General features: G+C 33.8%; 1 protein-coding gene across 1 annotated transcript; it reads right to left on the minus strand.

Moving 5' to 3' along the window:
• Positions 1–490: 490 nt before the first annotated feature.
• Positions 491–17,236, minus strand: LOC113426456 (vomeronasal type-2 receptor 26-like). The gene is made up of 6 exons (XM_087947262.1): positions 17,064–17,236; positions 16,055–16,346; positions 14,880–15,740; positions 13,778–14,005; positions 2,198–2,324; positions 491–1,386 (listed from the first exon to the last, which is right to left on the minus strand). Exons 1-6 carry the CDS (start codon positions 17,234–17,236, stop codon positions 491–493), a joined length of 2,577 nt encoding a protein of 858 aa, XP_087803388.1.
• Positions 17,237–21,385: the final 4,149 nt, after the last annotated feature.

Here is a 21,385-nt window from a genome sequence, read left to right on the forward strand (position 1 = left end):
AGGAACCATTAGATAGCATTTCACTGAGGCAGCCATCATCAGCGCCATCTTGGTAACTTCTAAAACAGACAGAAAATATTAGAAACACCAATCAAGTAGAACACAGCCAACTCCAAGACCAATAAACACAGAGCAAAACTCCCAACCAATCAGGAGGAAGAAAAAAACATTCAAACAAAGCATGAGACTAGCATCAAATTTAAAACAGAAATGGCTATGAAACCCTGACACACACGACGAAGACAAACCCAATACACAAGCCTGATGATGGCAGATGAGATTCACTACAACTTTAAAAGCACAACTATAAAGATGTGGGAAAATACCCAAACAAAGCTGAATATATAGCTACTGCCTTGTAGGTCGCTTTGATGTGATGATATGAGGGAAGAATGCATATCCTGAAACTGGAAAGAAAGAACAAAACAGTCCTGAATGATGAAAGTAAATGATTAGGCTACATTCAAGGGATGTGATATAAATATCAGTTTTATTTTTTTATTAGTTGCTCCTTCTTATTCAAATCAGGTCTCAGAATAATGATATAGCACTTAGGAGAAAAGATGCAGCCCAGTAATCCAGCTGCTGAAGCCAAAATGGAGAAGATCTCAACAGCAACCACATATTTCCCCTTGGTACTCAAATAGGTTGGAACAAATGATACCCACACACTGCAAAAGACCAACATGCTGAAGGTGATGAATTTGGCTTCATTGAAACTGTCAGGTAAATTCCTAGCCAAAAAGGCCACAGTGAAGGTGACAGCGGTCAAGAGCCCCATAAAGCCAAGGACAGTATAAAACATTGCAGTTGAACCTTCATTACATTCCAGGACAATTTCTTCAACCATGGACTGCATGTCTGAATCTGGAAATGGGGGAGACATTGCCAACCACACTACACAGATGGTGAACTGAGCCATGAAGACAGATAGGACAATAATGTTGGCCATCCTTCTCCCCACCCATTTCCTCATTTTGGAGCCTGGCTTTGTGGCCATGAAAGCAAGAACTACTATGGTTGTTTTACCCAAAATACAAGAAAGAGCTATAGAGAAAGTGATACCAAACGTAGTTTGTTGCAAGAGACATTTCACTAAACCAGGTTGCCCAATGAAGAGCAGAGTGCAAAGGGAGGAGAGCAGGAGAGCAACGAGAAGAATGTAGGTGAGGTTCTTGTTGTTGGCTTTGACAATGGGAGTGTCCTGGTGTTTAATGAAGATTCCTAGTACCGCAGCTGAGACAACAGAAAAGGAGACTGCAATCATTACCAAAGAAATACCCAACGGCTCTTGGAAAGTCAAATAAGTTACAGTTTTTGGAAGACAATTATCTCGACCCTTGTTTGGATGTTGATCCTCTTGACATGGGAAACAATCATCTAAGTCTGGGGGAAAAGAACAAATAAGACTGTTTCACAGAACCATGATAGGTTTTAAGCACGAAAAAATAATAACATCCTACATTTTATAACTTTCTATGAGTTCATATTATTTTTCTCAAAATAATTTAAAATGAAATTCATTACATAATACAGTGTTGATTTTCTATATTCTTTTAGTTATACTGCTATCTCAAAAATTTTATATGACATTTTTACTCTACAGGTGGAATAGGAAGGAAAAACAGTTGAAACAGCAGGAAAAAAACAGCAGGGGAAAAAATGCAAATTGGAGAAATTTATTGAGCCTTATAAAATATTATGCTATTTAAATGAATTGGTTGATTGCAGCATTAAATATTTTCCAAAAGTTCTGTTTCAAAAAGCATCTGGACTTTCTTTGTTTTTCCTTGAAGACATTTTGCTTCTCATCCAAGAATCTTCTTCAGTTCTGAATGAAGCCAATCAGTCAGCCAATCAGTCAGAACTGAATAAGCTTCTTGGATGAGAAGTAAAATGTCTTCAAGGAAAAAAGAAAGTTCAACTGTTTTTTGAAAAAGCAACCTTGGGATAAGAAGCACTTTGGATGACTGAGAATCTCAACAGACATTATATCCAGACCTTCTTATTGAATGGGACATATTACTTGGAACCTTGATGCATTAAATAATCTCTTTGAATTATAAACAAGTAATTCACTGATCTATGCAACCTGTTAGATAACTCAAGATTTTCAGACACCATAATACTGATTAAAAATTCAACCTCATTTATATTTATTAAATTGTTCACATATTCAATATATTGCTTTGCTTACCCATTTGGTCAGCTATCTTCCCTTCTGGACACTGTCTACAGTCATAGCAGCAGGATAATTTTCCTTCTATTTTTACCTTGCTGTAGCCAAAAGGACATTTCTCATTACAGATGGAAAGAGGCAATGTCTGTTCATGAATAAAATCAGAATTATTTCACATGAAAAACTTACAGGTTGGAAGTGTTTATTTTATCTGGTATACATACCCTAACTTTTCACATCCTCATCAAAACTAAGTGTCCCATTACCCCATTTTATTTTGTTTTAAATTTTAAAAAGAGCATACTAGAAATATTGCATCCAAGGACTTCTGGTGATGTCACATTGTGGCGATGCAGGAGAAATTTGTTCTGCTCTCCTCCATCGGGTTTTTTGCCTTTAGACAGCCATTTGTGGTGGGGTTTGGTCCTGGAGGGACCAACAAAGTGAGGAGAGACTCTTGGAGTCAATTCAGGGAAGTTGTGATCCCGAATCATCAAAAAAGAGGGCCCAAATCCAAGGTGAAAGAAGTCGCTCTTTGTGAGCAGACCTGGAGGCACGACAAGACAGTAAAGAAGGAAGCAGCAAGAAGATAGTGAACTGAATTTTTTTTTAAACAATAAGTTAAGAGGGGGGGTTATAACTGGAATATTGGAATAGATATTTGCTTGTATTATGGAAGCCCAGAGTGAAAGGGGTGAAGGTGGAAATCGGTGGCAGCGATCTAGCTTCCCAACCCCAATGCTGGGAAAATAGTGAAAGTATTAGTTTAAGAGGAAATTTGGAAAAAAACTGGAATGAGAAGAGTTAAATGGATATTATTAGAAGGAATTATCCTTTGCTAACAGTTTGAATTGAGATTGTTAAGGCTATTTTAATTGAGAAAAGAGACTGGACAGAAACTTAAGGGAAACAACGAGGAGTGACTATGCAACTTTCAGAGGCTGCCATTGAGAGTGCTAAGTTCTGGTAAACTGTATAACTGTAACTAGAAGAGACCGAGAGAACTGTGGACAGGAATAAAACTGACACAAGACAAGTTGTAAGATTTGATTATTATATTTAATATTGTATATAATACCTGAATTTATCCACTTACTTATTATTAGACTATTTAGAGATTTCTTACCCATCTCCTCTTTAAGTTCTTGTGTCTTCTTTGAATTCACTGGAATCTGATAGTTCTACTTCATATAGATAAATTTTATTATAATAAAGGGTTATCAATTGAATATATTATATGGAAATTTGTTTGGAGAGTGATAATTAACTTTTTCACTTCGCCTTTTTTCTCTTCTCTGCTTTTCCTTTTTTCTTACTGATTTACTGTGGATTAATGAAGATATTATATTGCTTATTATAATGATAATTTAAATATTTTCTTCTTTCTTGTTGATTGTTAAGAGTTAAGAATTGATAATTTGTATTCTGAGAACTTTATATTTCGTTAAAAAGAGTAACAGTTATAACAAATTTAAATACTCATTCCCGGCTATAACATTAAGTGATACTTGATTATACTTATTAACATTTGTCAACATCTTAACTTATTGTTAATCTAAGAGTCAGATAATTGATAATTGATTTGCCTTTGAAAGATTGATTGACCTGTTGATTAATTGACAACAATTTTTCAAATTAGTAGTGATAGAGAATTAACCTAACTAATTAAATAACAAAAGAAACATTTTACTAATTAATAGGAAACATTTAAAATTTATTAACTACTTATAAAGTTGATGGTAATTTTGGATAATATAAATAGGATTGTAGATGAGCAATACAAAATTATCAAAGATATGACCAGTATTACCACTATGAAGAACAGGAAAAAACCTGTATCAACGGTGGCATTATCCAGTCCTGCAGTGTTGACTCAACGTATGATCAAAGGGATGTTGGTTCCTGAAAAATCTAGCATTACAACTAGCACTCAATCATTCCAAGCTTCTTTATTAGCAATTCAAGGAACAATGTTAATGTTACAAGAATCAATGTCAAAAAATCATATTGAAAGTAGAGCGGACAGGGAAACAATGAAAACTTAACTGAAAACTGAAATAGGGGAAATGAAAGCTGAAATTATGAACCTGGATGAGAAAATAGGTCTGATTCAGGAATCTATGAAAAGGAATGAAAAAAAGATTAGAACAATTGAACAACAATCTAACCAAACGGAGAAAAAAACTAGAACTTATGGACCAAAAAATTACTGACCATAACAAAGAGACAGAAGAGGCCTTAATTCACCTCAAGATGGTCAGAACCTCTTATTATCTTAGATTTCAGAATGTAGAGGAAGTCAAAGAGGAAAATTTAGCATTGGTGATGGCTGAGCTCTTAGCGGAACTTCTGCAAAGAGATAAGAATCAAATAATAAACAAAATAGATGACATTTACAGAATGTATACAAGCTACACAAGATGGCATAGACTTCCTTAGGAGGTCCACATTAGATTCGCTAGAAGGAAAGTCAAAGATATAATCTACAAGATTTCAAGGGAAGAAATAATAAAGTATAAAGATAGAGAAATAATTGTGCTGAAACAAATTCCAAGAAGAGTCCCGAAACAGAGGAAAGACTATCAGTTCCTCACCAACTATCTTAACAAAAAAAAAAAAAAAAATCCTTTAAATGGATCACTCCAGAAGGTATTTTGACAACATGGAAGGAGAAAAGAGTGAAAAGCGATAATTTAATTAAAGCACAAGACTTTTTTGAACAGATAGGTGGATTGGAAGAGGAAACCAGTAGTAAAGACAAACTTGAGACCTCAAGCCAAGAAGAAGTGCAACAATAAATTAAAGAGAAAGGAAAAGAGCAAGAGAAAGAAAGTAGGGGAGAAACAGCTGCTCGAGAAGAAATGAAGAGAAGAAAGGAATCAAAACTAGGAATCAAACAGCAACCAGAACTAACGAGGGATAAAGGCTAGAATAAGGAACAATGGAAAAAGGACTGAAATTAACATCTATTAATATTAATGGACTAAATGATTCATCCAAGAGAAAAAGAATATTTTCTAAATTAGAGAAATAGAAATTTGACAAAATATGTCTTCAAGAGGTTCATATCAAATTACAAGATCAGAGATATCTACAAAATAAAAAAATGGGGAAATTGTATACATCATTAGCAGAAGGGAAAAAGAGAGGAGTTGTATTATATATTAAAGAAGAAATAATATCAAAATTGATCTATAATAATACAATGGGGAGAATATTAATTGTAGAGGTGGTTATACAAAATAAAAGTATTTTACTGGTAGGGATATATGCCCCCAACAAAAATCAGAATGAATTTTATAAAACCTTATATGAGAAATGAATAGAATTAGGCAACCCAGAGATTTGCATAATTGGTGATTACAATGCAATTATTAATAATAAACAGGACTATGTGAGTGACCAAAAACATCCCCCAAAAAAAATGGAACATATTGTCCAAAAACTTTTTGACATGGCTGAAGAATTAGATTTAGTAGACACTTGGAGATAGTTGAAGCCAGGGGTGACTCAATTCAATTTCTACTCCAATCCGCACAAATCTTGGTCCAGATTAGATATGGCATGGGTGAATAGTGATTTATTTAAAGATATACAAGTTATAAAGATACTAACTAATACTTGGGCAGATCACAACCCACTGCAGATAATCTGGAAGGACTGAATCGGTAAAAAAAAGTAGGTGGACACTTAATTCACAACTATTGAAAGAAAAACGGTATAATAAAAAAATTAGGGAAGAATTAGATGGATTTTTTAAATTCAACAAAAAACAGGATACCTCATTGCAAAATCTCTGGGACACAGCGAAGGAATATCTAAGGGGAATATATATAGCCTACATGGCCAATAGAAATAAAGAAAGACAGAAGAAACAAAATACTTTAACAAAAAAATAAATAAGAGATTTGGAAGATAGATTAATGAGAATCCCGGGGGATGAACAAATTAGAAATGATCTGGCACTATCTAAACATGAAATGAATATTTTAGACCAGGAAGATTTAACCAAGAAATTACAATATATAAAACAAAACCATTTCAAGCACGCAAACAAACCCGGTGGATGGTTAGCGTACAAATTGAAAAAAGAAAACCAATAAAGAACTATATACCAATTAAAAGACAATAATGAAACAGTAGAGACTGACTTGGAAAAAAAGAAAATAATTCTAAGAGATTACTTTGAGAATCTATATAATCATGATAGAGTTGATTTAAATAAAATAGAAGAATATTTGAAAGAGAGAGCTTTATACCCACTACCGGAAGATAAGAAGGAGATATTAAATAAGGAAATAACTCTAAGTGAGTTAAAGGAGGTGATCAAAAAACAAAAAAGTAATAAAGCCCCAGGCCCAGATGGCTTCCCACTAGAGCCACTAGAAAACTTGTTACTAGAGATTTGCAATGAGGTATTATTAGAAGCTAAAATTCTGGAATCATAGAAGGAGGCCAATATCACACTAATTCCCAAAGAGGGTGCATAAATGCTAATCAAATAAAAAATTATAGACCAATATCCCTTTTGAATACAGACTATAAAATTTTTATGAGTGTGGTGGCAGAAAGATTGAAGAAAGTTCTTAATGATAGAATTCACTTTGATCAAAATGGACTTTTTTCCCATGTGACAGATTAGATATAATATGAGAACCATAACTGACATATTAGAATTTTTTTTAAAATAAATTTTATTAATTTTTAAAAGCATACAAAACATACAAGATAAACATAAAACCTTTTTTCTAAAAATTTCTAAAAATTATTTGAAAGTTTTACAACATTAACACATTTCCTTACAATCACATATTTTCCCTTTCTAACTTGCTTTATTTTCTTCTATCTTTCTCTCCATTGTCCTTTTCTAACCTTTCTCCAAGGTTTTATTAACTCATTCAAATATAAACACATAAAAACACAAAACATATAAACATAAAAAAAAAACATCTTTTCTGAAAGTTGCTTAATCCCGGGTCAAAACTCTTTGTACAGACACCAACTCAAATTCATATTCATTTTATATGCCATTCCATATCATTATTACCATTTTCAATTTTTTATATAGCTTCTTCTCTCTCTTAGATTCTCTTAATTTTATTTTATTTATCTCATCTCAATTCAAATCATAATATTTATTATTCTTTGTTTATTTCCAGCTATCGATTTATCTTTCTTCTTTAAAAAAAAAAAGCTTCTCCTGTACACTAATTGGAGTATGACGCCTTTATTTCCTTCCCCTACATTTATAATACTTAATATAAAATACCTAACTTACATTGGGATTCTATTTGGTACATTCTAAAATTATACAATATTATCAATACCAATACTAATCTATTCATTAATATTCATATTCTTTTATATCATAAACACTTAGCACATTACTTTTCAATTAATTAACATACTTTTGTGGGAGCACCTACTTTCCATAATTATTCCCCCCCACGTCACATATTTTAAATCATTATTTCATTAAGGTATTCCTGCTTCTCCTACTTCAAATTTCTCCTTTCAAAAAAAAAAAAAAAAAAAATTCCACTGAAATAACACAATCTAATTAATATTGACATTCATTTATATCTTTCTCTCCAACTCCTTTATATCTTAACCATTTTATCCATTTCAATTAAATAACATGCCTTTTGGGAATACTTATATTTTCCACAATTATTCCCCCCCCATCATATCTCAAATCCTTATTTCATAAAATGTTCCCCCTTTCTTAAGACAAGTTTCACTAAGTTATATTAAACATTTTATCACACTTTAAATTACACATTATTTCCAACTTTCTAAAATTATTTCTAAATACAAATATAAAAAAACAATCTTATGTACCATTAGAATCCCTTTATCAATAAAGTTTACCCATTATCTCTAAAAAAACTTTTGTTTCTTTACATCTTGCTCTCTTCTATTGAGGCTTCTCATCCCCTTTCTCCCTTGCTTATTCTTCTCTCTGTCCTCTTTACCCCTTTGCCTCTCCACCTCCCTTTTTCTCTGCTTTCCTCCTTTCTGTTGTCTTCTAACATAATATCTCTTTTTCATCTTGTTTTTCTCTTTTTTGATTGCTTTTATAGGTCTTAAAGTCTCTTTTTCCTTTTTCTCTTTCTCCTTTCCTTCCCCAGCCAAAGTCACTTGTTCATCAAAAATGGCTTCTTTGTCCCAGTCGTCCTGTTGTCCATTCAATTTTACATAAGTGTAGACCACCATTTCTAAATACTGAAAAAGAGTATCAAAAACATCCTTCCCTTCTTGCTTTTCTTTCTCATATTTTTGATATAAAAGTTTCAATCTTTCCACAAGTAATGCCATTATAAAGAGAAAAAGTTTTCCCAAGCAACCACCCAAGTGCTTTTAATCAGAGATAATTCTCAAAAGTGGTAAAATCACCAAGCAATCCAAGTAGGTTAATTCTTTTAAGCACTTTCTCCTTCACTTTCTCTTTCTGGGATTGGAGTTTGATCACAAAGTTCCATTTAATATATATCTTTCAGAAGCCTTGTTAGTATTTATAGCTCTTTAAAAATCCAGGCAGTCTTCTCCTTATTTTCAAATTCTAATCCAATTTTTCCCTCTCCCTTCCCACTCACAGCAAAAAATCTTTAAAGTCTTTTTTAAAAAAAAATCATTCAGAAATCCTTATCTCTTCAGTATTTAATTACCTAGATTTTCAGATTTCTCTTGTTATTCCATCCGCTGTCACGTTAGGAAGGAGAGTGAAGAAAAAAAAAACTTTCCCTTTTAAAATTCTGTGCGCCGCTTGTAACTCTCTCTGGAAACAATGTAGCAACTTCTCCGTAGCAATTTTCAAGCCCCAGGAAACTTTCTTATCCCTTGGAAGCTTTATCCCGGTCCAGAAACAACTCTCACAATTTCTCCGATTTTCTTCCTCCTGCACAATCTTATCCGTTAGCAGGTTTCTTCATGGCGGCCATTGCTGACCACCGCTCCTCTGCCTCAGAAAAAGGGGGTTTTGCTGGCTGGGGAGGGGGTCTGCAACACCCCTTGCCCCCTTTCCAGATCCCCCCTGTCTTCAGCTACCCTGCAGGGCAGCTATATCCCCCAGATCCAAACGGATCGGGGGAACCTTGGCAGTGAGCTCGGCAGGGATCGTGCTGGATCACAAATCCCTGCCGCTGCCGAAGCCTCACAAACCGGAAGTCCTGACATATTAGAATTTGAGATTAAAAAAAGGTGTCAGGCAGGGATGCCCACTATCGCCTCTGCTTTTTATAACAATATTAATATTAATATTAATATTAATTGGGATTTTATGAAATATCAGTTATGATTTTATGAAATATCAGATCAATTTGATGGAATTTGGTGGTAATTTTGCAAAAATGTTAAATTCAATTTACGCCACAAAGAAGGCAAGTGTAATGATAAGTTACTAAATCATTTGAGATTAAAAAAAGGTGTCAGGCAGGGATGCCCACAATCACCTCTGCTTTTTATAACAATATTAGAAACACTATTGGATAGAATTAGATTGAATAAAGAAATTAAGAGAACAAAAATAAAAAATCAAGAATATAAATTATAAGCATTTGTGGACGATATGGTATTTATCATAGAAGAGCCAATAGATTCAGGGCCAATATTATTGAACAAAATTGATAAATTTGGTAAATTAGCGGGGTTGAAAATCAATAAAGAAAAGACTAAAATGTTAGTTAAAAACTTAACAAATAACAGACAAAAAGAATTAGAGAAAACAATGGGATTACACATTGTAAACAAGATTAAATATTTAGGCATTTGGTTAAGACCTAGAACTTCAGCTCTGAAGGAAGACAATTATACCAAAATATTACAACAAATTGGAAGAGATCTGGAAAATTGGAGTAAAATGCAAATCTCGCTATTAGGTAGAATAGCTACGATCAAGATGAATGTTCTACCAAAACTGTTATATTTATTTCAAACGATCCCAATATTATTAGATAATTTTTTAAAGAACTGGACAAAATTATTATGAAATTTATTTGGGCAGGTAAAAAAACAAGAATTAAAAGAATTTATCTACAAGACAATAAAAGCAGAGGTTGCTTTGGACTTCCCACCTGGGAGACCCAGTATAGAGAGACAGCGCTCATGTGGATAAAGGATTGGTTCAAATTGGAAAATAAAATAATTTTAACATTAGAGGGCTATGATATATAAATAGGATGGCACACATTTCTGTGGAACCCAAACAGTAAAAACCATTCATATTTTTATAGACATACTCTGTGTAAATCTCTGATTAAAATATGGACAGTTATTAGGAGGAATCATTACACTAAAATTCCAAAATGGTTATCAACAATGGAGGCAATGTTTCATCCCAACACAATGGATATCAGTAAAAAGCTTAAATACCACCAAATTTTAGATAAATGAAGAAAAGCTTAAATCAATTCAAGAAATAGAAACCCATGAAATAATTATTGATCATTGGTCCTATTTCCAAATAGCAATGAGATATGATAGGGATTTAAAATAGTTCAGACTAGAAACAAAAAACACTCAATTCGATAAAATACTTTTGGGCCCAGAAAAATATATATCTAAATTATACCATTACCTATTAGAATATGAATTGGCTGAGGAAATTGTGAAAGGACCAATGTTAGCACGGGCAAAAAAAATTCAGCCATAATATAGATCTAGATGATTGGGAAGAAATTTGGCAAAGGAATCTCTTCTTAACAAAATCAGTATCCTATAAAGAAAATTTATATAAAAAGATATATAGATGGCATCTGGTACCCTCTAGACTAGCAAAAATATATCCAGCAGCAAACCCAAGCTGTTGGAAATGTAAAAAAAGAACATGGTACCTTTGGTGGACATGTCCAGAGGTTAAATTTTTTTGGATAAGGATTAAAATATGGATAGAGGAAATTACCCAAAGCGGATTGGAGTGGAAACCTGAATTGTACCTTCTGGGTATAATCAAAGGGGAGTGCCCTCTCAAAGTAAAGTACTTGATTATTCATATACTAACAGCAGCACGAATCTCAATGGCACAATATTGGAAAATGCCCAGATTATCACCTATACACATTATTATTCATAAAATTTATGAATGTGCTGAAATGGAAAGGCTCACACTAAAACTAAAAGGGAAAGATGATGCTGAATATTATTCTATATGGATAAATTGATAGACCGTAAGAAAAGAATATATAAAATAAATGAACCCAGGAAACATATTACTACATATAAGTCTAATGACAGGAATTTATAAAATATTAGTTTTATTTCTCTTTCTTATTGAATAAGTTATATAAAGGATTTATTTACAAAATAACACAGTTATAATCCAATAATAACAATAGACTATTATATAATATATAATATAGATATTATTTAGTTTACAAGGGATAAGGAATATTTGCCATTCAATATCAGTTATGAGTTACTTAAATCATTATCAAATGTATTAGAGAGAAATATGATTTGTGCAGATGTCTATTTGTATGATTATTATTATTTTATTTTTGTATATTTGTATATTTTAATCTTTTGTACTAAATAAAATATTTTTTGTAAAAAAGGAATATTACATTCAATTTTGGTTGTCACAATATAAAAAGGTGTGCAGAGTATAGAAAGAGTGCAGAGAAGAGAAACAAAGATGATTAGGAGTTGGAGGCTAAAACATATGAAGAACAGTTGCAACCAATCTTCCAATATCTTAGGGCCTTCCACAAAGAAGAGGCATTCAACCTATTCTCCAAAGCACCTGAAGGCAGGATAAGAAGCAATGGATGGAAACTAATTATATCTTGACTCTTGATGAGTGTATCTTTTCTTTTATGTATACTGAGAATATTTACACCAAAACAAATTCCCTGCATGTCCAATCACACTTGGCCAATAAAGTATTCTATAATCTAATTAAGGAGAGAACCAACTTAGAATTTAGGAGAAATTTCCTGACAATTAATTGGTGGAATGGCTTGCCTAGAAATTCTGGATCCTCCAACATGGGACATTTTAAAGAAGAGATTGGACAACCATTTGTCTGAACTGGTGTAGGGTTTCCTGAGTAGAGGGGGTTGGACTAGAATACCTCCCAAGTTATTCTGTTAGTTTCCCAACCAGCATCCTGAAGTTGGGAGTTGAAATCCACACTTCATAAAATTGCTGGATTGAAGAAACACTTGCTTAACTCTTTCTTTTTTTTTTTCTTGTTTCCACTGAAATGTGCCCAATTCTGAGTTTTTTAACTTTCTTGCAAGGTTTTCCAGAAGGGATTTGTTATTTCCTCCTTTCTAGAGTGAGAAGATGACTATCCCCAAATCATTCAGCTGGCTTTGTGGTTGTGGCAGGACTAACTATTAACTATTTGCTGGTAATTCCCTCATTCAACTGTTGCCACAAAAATGCTTATTAACTTAATGATAGCCCTAACCCTCAATCTTTTTTGTCCATAAGTCAACAATTTGGAAAAATATTTATATGCAATTATTAAGTTGAACTATGCATGATGCCACTTATAAATCAAATTCCCTCTTAGAAACCTGCAGTCCAATCACAAAGCAGTTTTCTGGGTCATATTGTTTTCCTCTTTTATTCATATAGATTATATAATTTTTATAAAAATAATATCTCCTTCCCCCCTTTTAGTTATTTTTATTTATTTTATTTGTTAAATTTACACGCTGCCCAGCAGCACATAAATGCCGTCAACAGTGAAAGGATAGTTTTTCTGCTTAGCATGCAATCATATTCCTTCACTTGGACTACCATAACTAGTTAGCTGGTTTGGCAGATATAGTATCTCCAACAGAAAGTCTGTGCTAAAACAAAGACTTTCTGCACCCTGTTTAATTTCTTTCAAGGAGGCAAATATAAATTTAAATTTAAGGAGATTTCACCAAACACCATGTTCATGCCATTTTAAAAATAATTTCACTCTGTTGCCACAAATGGTTTCTTTCCATTAAGCTATGAGCATTTCTAGAGTGTCATTATTTATAGTTAAAGATACCTGACTACTTCAGATATCCTAATCAATTCTCCATTATATGGCAGCTCAGCAAGGGCTCAATACATATTGTTTCACAAAAATGGTATACTAGTTCTCAAAGAAACAAACAAAAAATAATTTTATTTTGTCCAGGACCCGGATATATATCTAGTCACTTGAACTGTTAAGTTGATAGGATATCTTATATACCACACATTGAGTTTATATTTAAAAGTAATTAATTCACTTAAGTGCCTACTGTTTCCTATCTCTAGGATTCATTTCATTATATATCTTTGCATTATTTTTTACCATATCCCATTTTATTTTACTGTTTTATCTTCTCTAATTTTATTGTATTTTATTGTGGCTGATCCTCATTTTAATAATATGACCCACTGAGTAATTAGTAGAGATTACTACTTTGGTTTGGGGTGATTTTGTACTGGAACAAATAAATGCTATAGGCATTTAGACTTTTAAGCCATCTTTAGTAGTTTATGTTCATATGCATCAAACAAAAAATATTGAGGCTGTTAATTTGAGTTTGATTGTGATTGTTATTTAATTATTTACCTCTGTGGGTCAAAGAATACATGATTTCCTAAAAAGTGAAAATTAAGACGCACCTGGTTAAATATGAAGGGCCAAACAGCATTCTTGGCAGAAATGGTAAGGAGCTTTTCTGGGGGAGCCAGGGGGTTGATCTTTCCAATTTGCACTTTCAGAAAGGACTTGTTAGGAAATGTGACCCAATTGAAAACATCAAACCCAGTTTCCAATTCTCCATTGGGGCCAAAAGAAACGTGTTCTCCAGCACTGTTGTTAAAAGAGACTTGATGCAGAAAATGATGGAGCTGAATGAAAAAAACAAAAACAAAACAAAGAAATATAAATATTAACTGGATTCCTTGAATCATATGGAGAACTCTCACTTCCTTCAGTATGGTTTATGCCCAATGGTAAGTCATTTTTTTCCACCAAACTACACTGTTTATAATTTAAAAAGAAACATTTTCTCTATCACATAGATTTTTTATTCTGTTGTCTGTTTTCACCTGAAAAAGTGTTATATGAAAATTCCAGCATAACATTGAAAAGGAAGCAGAATGACATATTAACTTGCTTTGATCAACCTGGAATGTTAGGATTTATACATTTACTTTGCTGGCATACGATTTAGACACTATTAAAAACTCCAATATAGAAATTTCTAGGCCAAAACAGCCTTCTGTTCCACCTCAACAGTTATCAATTAGGGAAAAAATAAAATAGAATTGAAAACAAATTAACTTGAAACCTTGAAGTTTTCTTCATTCTAATCATTGACAAAGTTTTTACATGTGAAACTGTTAAATATAGTAAATTGAATATGATACTTTGCCTAGCATTTCATACATAAAATAAAGTTCATATGTCAGTGTTTTTTTCAGACTTTTTCAAAACCTTATGTTTATTTTCAAATTGCATCCAATTTTGCATAAATGCCCCTATTTGTCTAGACTATTCAGATAATATTAGAAAAAGATAATAGATTTTTTTTTTTTAGTTTTTGCATAAGGGAATGCCATGAACATTCAAATATCTGTAAAGGGAGGGAGGCGAACAGTTTAGAATTATGAAATATAAATAAATAAAGACACTTTCAAAAGGAAAGAGAAAAAAAAATATAAGCCAATTTTTTTTTCACATGATCTGATAATCTTCCTGATTTGGATTAGTAAACATTACCTGCCATGGAGACTGAAGGAAGTACTTCCAGCTCTTCTTATCAATTTTCCGACTGTCCTTGAGTTTGGAGGCATACAAGTCCCTCAGAGCATGTGCCACAGCATAGACTGCATTGTAGATGCTGTAACTATGTCCACCCATTGTGGTCTCAAAGACAGAATTAGGAAGAGTCTCCAGCTTTTCTTCTCCAGTGCAGATCCTTTCAGCATTCTCATCTGTAATATCACTGGAAAATGAGCATTCAAATGCATCTTTCCAGAAATCCCTAATAAATCCATCATCTTTTTCTAGGTTTGGGTTTTTCTTCTGCATAAATTGTTGAAATCCTGTCAGCTTCTTTGAGTGAAGCGCAAAGGAAATTGCACCATGGAGAAAATCAATAGGCAACGGTCTTTGCATTAGAATAGAGGTGAATTCCATTTGAGCTGTCATGACCCAAACTTTGGCTTTTCTTTCCGTTGGAATATCATCAGAATCTAAAACAGAGAGCATTATCCTCAATGTCACTATGCTTGTAATTTCAGCATTAAAGATCACTGCAATGACTGTACTCCACATGATCACTCTATATAATTTATCTGCTTCCTCCATCATTTCAGCAGCTTCACTACCATACATCATTTTGGGAATATGTTCCATAAAGTCAAAGCAGATTCCTCTCTCTAAAAACATGGAAAGACTCTTTTGAACAAATCTCTCCATATCTTCTTCATACAGAGAAATCATCCCAACCCAGGTCCATCCAAAATGCAATAGTAAGTGTAGCACTCCATTAAGTTGGTGGATCTCATCAGGGAACATCCATTTGACAAAAATTCCTGCTTGGTCATTACTCATCAAAGGTGCCGATCCATATGTGATCTAATTGGGGAAATATGGATAAACATAGGAAAAAAGGAAATAGACTTTTTAAAAAATAAAGGAAGAATGCATTTTTTTAACTTAACATAATACTTGGGTTTGAGTGGGATACAGAAAGAGGCTTCTCTGTGTTATAAAATACACACTGAGTTATGGACATCTGCACATTCAATACTGGTCATGAAGGAAAAAAGTGAAGGGCCTTTCGTGATATTCTTGTCATTATGACGAATTGCCTCCGGAATCTTTCTCTTAAGAATTATTTTGAGGACCCAACATCTGAAAAGAATAATTAGCTCCACATTTCTTCTCACCTGGGGAAATTTGTAGTTGCACAGGCTGATTGCCATGTTGAGACAGGTTTTAGTCTGGGGTCCTCCAATGACAGCTACACTATTGGTCTGGTCATTACATTTGTAGTTGGGGATAAATTTATCTTTAGCAGATAAAAATTCCATTGCTAAACGATAAGTTGTATATTCCTCAAGATAATTGGTAGCAATGTGAAAACCAAGGCTAACATTGGACAAAATCCCAGAACGTTCATTGATCTCCTTTACAGCAAATGCCAGAGCCAAAGCATGTTGATAATTATGAGTGAGGAACCTTCATTGGGAGTTACAAATGACATCAAATATTTCTGCTTCAGATTCAAAAAGTTGATATCTTTAATGTTATAGATGTAGTGCTTATGTATTTTGATGTTTGAAGCCTTGTCCTTAATGAACAATTGCACTAGATTGTATAGCGAATAACTGATGAGAAGGGGAGATAAGCTAACTTTGAACTGAGAAAGTTTTGCAGCCTGCTTTCTTCCATATTTTAGATACTTCTTTTGGCAAACTGTAAAATGCATGATAAAATATATATTCCAGGATTAATTTGGATGCCAAGGTGCATTTGATTTCAGTTTTATCAACATTTTGCCTGTATTTTTTTAAAGAGCCAGAAGTCAGTTCCATTTTTCCACCATAGAATTGTAAAAACTGGAAAAGTTTCTCAAACACATTGAAGGGCTTACTGTTTTAATTATTGGTTGAGATGAAATGTTAAAGAGCTCAGGATTATATTGAGGGCATCTCCATGTTTTAAATTTGTCAAGTGCCCTAGAAAGTTGAATTGTCTCAGTTTAATCTCCAGTAACTGGACAAGCTGATTTTCTCCTAGTTCTGGAATTAAAATGGCTAACCATAGACATTAGAATTAGCATGCTGAATTAGCATAATGTTTCGACAGAAAAATGGAACATAGATAATACAGTACAGGTAGAAATAAGGAAAATAAGAGGAGGAGCTGGAGGAGCAATAACAAGGGGATACTTACATGTACTGATCAAGTACTTCATGAGAAGGAAGGCTTTGGAAAGTGATCTCATTTGAAAGAAAGAAGACTTGATAAATAATTGCAGCAATGATTAAGTCCCCAGACTGATAATACTTGTGAACAACTGGAAGAGGTCTACTGAGCTTGCAATTGTAAATAGGAGAAATGAGCATGGTAGCAAAAAAAACTAGGGTCCCGAATATAACCAAATCACTGTAATATACTGTCATTATAGACATTAAAGTACAACTTCTATGTTACCATTTAACCAAGGATGTGGGTTGGCACTCATTTACATCATCACAAGATAATACAATGAAAATTATATGGAATTAAGACAAGGATGTATCACAGATCAAATTCAAAACCTTCTTTTTCTTCCTGTGTGCAGTTCTGTATTTCGGAGCAGATTTTAATGCTATGCAATGTCTTAATGTAGGATCATAGTTTTGTCAGTGTCTACTTAAATTCCCTTGAGAGATGGAGTAGAAGGGACACTGACTATACTTAATTAGTAATCAGGATTATTATTTTTCCAATAGTACTGTCTTTGAAAAATATTAGAAGCAAACATGTTTACTATATCTCAGTACTCACTGGAACATTGCTATTAACCTTTGGAACTAATGCACAAAGTAGAAAATGGTGGAGTGGGAGATTATGTGCACAGAAGAAGAAGGCAAAATACAATTAGAAAAAAAAAAGAAACACGTCTTTTTAGGTTATAGTATTCTCTCCTTTGCTAAATACAGGATGTACCTTGTAAAGTGATACTGTAACAATTACCTAAGCTCTAGAAGGACATTGTACTGAAAGCAGGATAGATTTAATAGGAAGTGGAGCTCAGAAATTGAGATTGAGCCTGTTATTGTGAATTTATTCTCTTCCAAGGAGTAGGTAGAAAAATGATTGAGTGCTCCTTCTGATCTATCTTGTTCTCTGGACACTGCAGCAACCACAGTAGAGTTCCATGTCTTAACAACAGAATTTTTACCAAATTCAAGGAATGATAATTTTTTAGTGTGCTTCATGGTTGGAGTAAAAACAAGGGTTATCTCTTATTTTTTCCTACCTATCTACATACTGTTGCTTCTATAATGTACTAGAGCTTGTCAAACTTGATTTCATTGAGGACCGCATCAGGGTTATGTTTGACCTCAGGGATGGGACATGGCCAAAGTGGGCATGGGCAGTTCAACATCACACCTGTTGGGGATGCCTGTGGTGACCCAAGCACTCTGCCAGTGAAAATGGGCTGCTGAATTCCATTTTTTGAATTTTTGGCTGCCACAGCCTCCTGAAACACTCTGAAAGTGAAAACGGAGTAGGGAGCCCATTTTCACTGGCAATAGCACTGTGAGTCAGTCATTCACTTGATCCAGCCTTGAGTTTGATACCCCTTTATTAGTGAGATGCCAGGCAGAAGAGGTATATTAATAATCGCATATCCCAAAAGCCTGGACATAGGTAGGATCTAGCATGAAAGCACTTTCTGCCCTGGCTGTGATGACCCAGGGAGTGGCACAAAGGCAGCACAGTCATATAATCAATAATAATCTCCAACTTTGCTTCCAATGCCTAGGTTACCTTCTGGCTGGAGAAAAACTTTCCCAGGAACAGCCTTTGACTGCAGAAAATTAAGTCCAAAACAGGGCAAACGCAAACTGTAACTTAAAGTCCAAACAAGCCAAACTGAAGTAATTAATTTGGCACAGCAGGGAGCAAGAATTTCAGACTTGAAAGCACGGCAAAACTCACACAGTTGGAAAGATGCCAGGATCACAGATAAGCCATGACAACACAAGATAAAGTCATGTTTGCTTCCAACAGCCTGCCACTTGCAGCTTGCCTTTTTCATTAACTGCGGCTCCTCTGAATTCCTTCTCCCTTGTTCTACCTCTCCCTGCTCTGCCCAGCCGGACTTTGCCATTTCCCAGTTTCCTCCACAGCCAATGGAGCCACACACCCACTCCCTGTCAGCTGTTCAGGTTCTTCCTCGGATTCAGACTTTGACAGGGGCACGACACTGGCTTTATCTTAGGAATCATTTTTGCTCTCAAGGTGTAGCTTGCCCCATTGCTTTTATTTTAATATTTTTTTTAAATGTATCTGGGCTGCTTTATTATATACGTTGCCAAGGGTGCTATAAGATGTCTTGGGTTATAAAAAAATTAACAAATAAATCAACAAGTGGAAGTTAAAATCAAATACAGATCTACTTTACAAGCAACTGCTTTTTATTTTTTATTTTCTTTCTTTTTTCTTTTTTCTTCGTCTGCCATTTATAAACAACAATAAATAACAATCTAATGGAGATTTAAGTATTAAGTATTAAGCTAAGACAGAAATATTTAACCAACCCTTTGGACATTAACTTTTCAGACACCATTATTAATATTGAAATGAATATTTTTCTTCATCTTAAAAAAATGATTTTCAAATCAGTATAGGGCTGAAAATAGTAACCAAAGAAAAGATGCGGAGAATCTACATTCTGAAATAAATTTTGAAGAGATTGTCACAACTATTGTTTTCCATATTACCTTCATATGTGGCTTTCAATGTCTCTACCTGTCCAATCACACATAGCCAATAAATAATTCTACTCTACTCTACTCTACTCTAATGTTAAAAATCATGCTACATCATCTCTCACGCTGTCATAGACTGACTTCAACTTAAATATAGGTGTACACACACACACACACACACACACACACACACACACAGAGAGAGAGAGAGACACCAAGTTAATGCCTTATATGTCACTTTCATATAGTGATATGAAGGAAGAATGCATACCCCTCTTTTAATTATTTTTATTTATTTTATTTGTTAAATTTACACCCTTCCCAACAACACATAAATGCTATCTACAGTGAAAGGGTGATTTTTTTGCTTTGTGTGCAATCATATCATTTCACTTGGACTAGCATAACTAGTTAGCTAAAGAGACTTCAAACTTGGCAAGTTTAAGACTTGTGGACTTCAATTCCCAGAATTCCTGAGCTAACATGAATGGAGGAGGAATTCTGGGAGTTGAAGTCCACAAGTGTTAAAGCTGTCAAGTTTGAAGATTCCTGAGTTAGCTGGTTAGGCAGATGAATAGTATCTCCGGCAGAAACTCTATGCTAAAACAAAAACTTTATGCTCCATGTTTAATTTCTTTCGGGGAGGCAAATATAAATTCAAATGTAGGGAGATTTAACCAAAAACCATGTTCATGCCATTTTAAAAATAGTCTCACTCTGTTGCAACAAATGGATTTTTTCCATTAAGCTATGAGCATTTCTAGAGTGTCATTATTTTACTAATGTAGTTAAAGATACCTGACTACTTCAGATGTCCTAGTCAATTGTCCATTATATGGCAGCTCAGCAAGGGCTCAATACATAGAGATATTCTTCATAAAAATGATATACTAGTTCTCAAACACAAACAAAAAGGAATTCTATTTTCTTTAGGGCACAACTATATATGGACAGTCACGGCAATGACTGTACTCCCTATGATCATTCTATATATTTTATCTGTTTCCTCCACCAGTTCAGCAGCTTCATTACCATACATTATTTGGGAAGACATTCTATAAAGTCAAAGCAGATTCCTCTATCTGAAAACATGGAAAGACTCTTTTGAACAAATCTCTCCATATCTTCTTCATACAAAGAAATCATCCCAACCCGGGTCCATCCAAAATGCAACAATAAGTACAGGATTCCTTTAAGCTGGTGGATCTTGTCAGGGAACATCCATTTTATGAAAAATGCTAAGTTGTCATTATACATCAAGGGTATTGATCCAAATGATCTACATGGGGGAAAGACAGAAGAACCTATTTAAAAGGGAGTTTTCTAGGAAAAAAATGAAGGACTTATGCATATATCAGTATGTACTAAATAACTAGGCTTGAGTGGATATCCAAGGAAAGATCCTAAAAACTAATTTTTTACCAAATAATGTCTGCAAATTTAGTACTGCTCATCAAGCAAAAAGGAGAGCCCTTTGTTGATAATCTTCATATCTACTAACTTCCTCCTCATTAAATTACACATATTTTTTTCTTACAGAATCCATTTCATAAGAGTGATTATCAGGACTCAAAATCTGAAAATAATAAACTTGTGGACTTTCCATCTTGCTCCATATTTTTCTCACCTGGGGAAATTTACAGTTGCACAGAGTGGTTGCCATATTGAGACAGGTTTTAGTCTGGGGTCCTCCCATGATGGCTACCATATTTGTCTGGTCATTACATTTGTAATTTGGGATACATTTATCCTTTGTAAAGAGAAATTCCATTGCTAGAATGTAAATTGTAT

This window comes from Notechis scutatus, chromosome Z, assembly GCF_049901735.1.
Source record: "Notechis scutatus isolate UNSWTSFEM ecotype Mainland chromosome Z, rNotScu1.2, whole genome shotgun sequence".
Lineage (NCBI taxonomy): Eukaryota > Metazoa > Chordata > Lepidosauria > Squamata > Elapidae > Notechis > Notechis scutatus.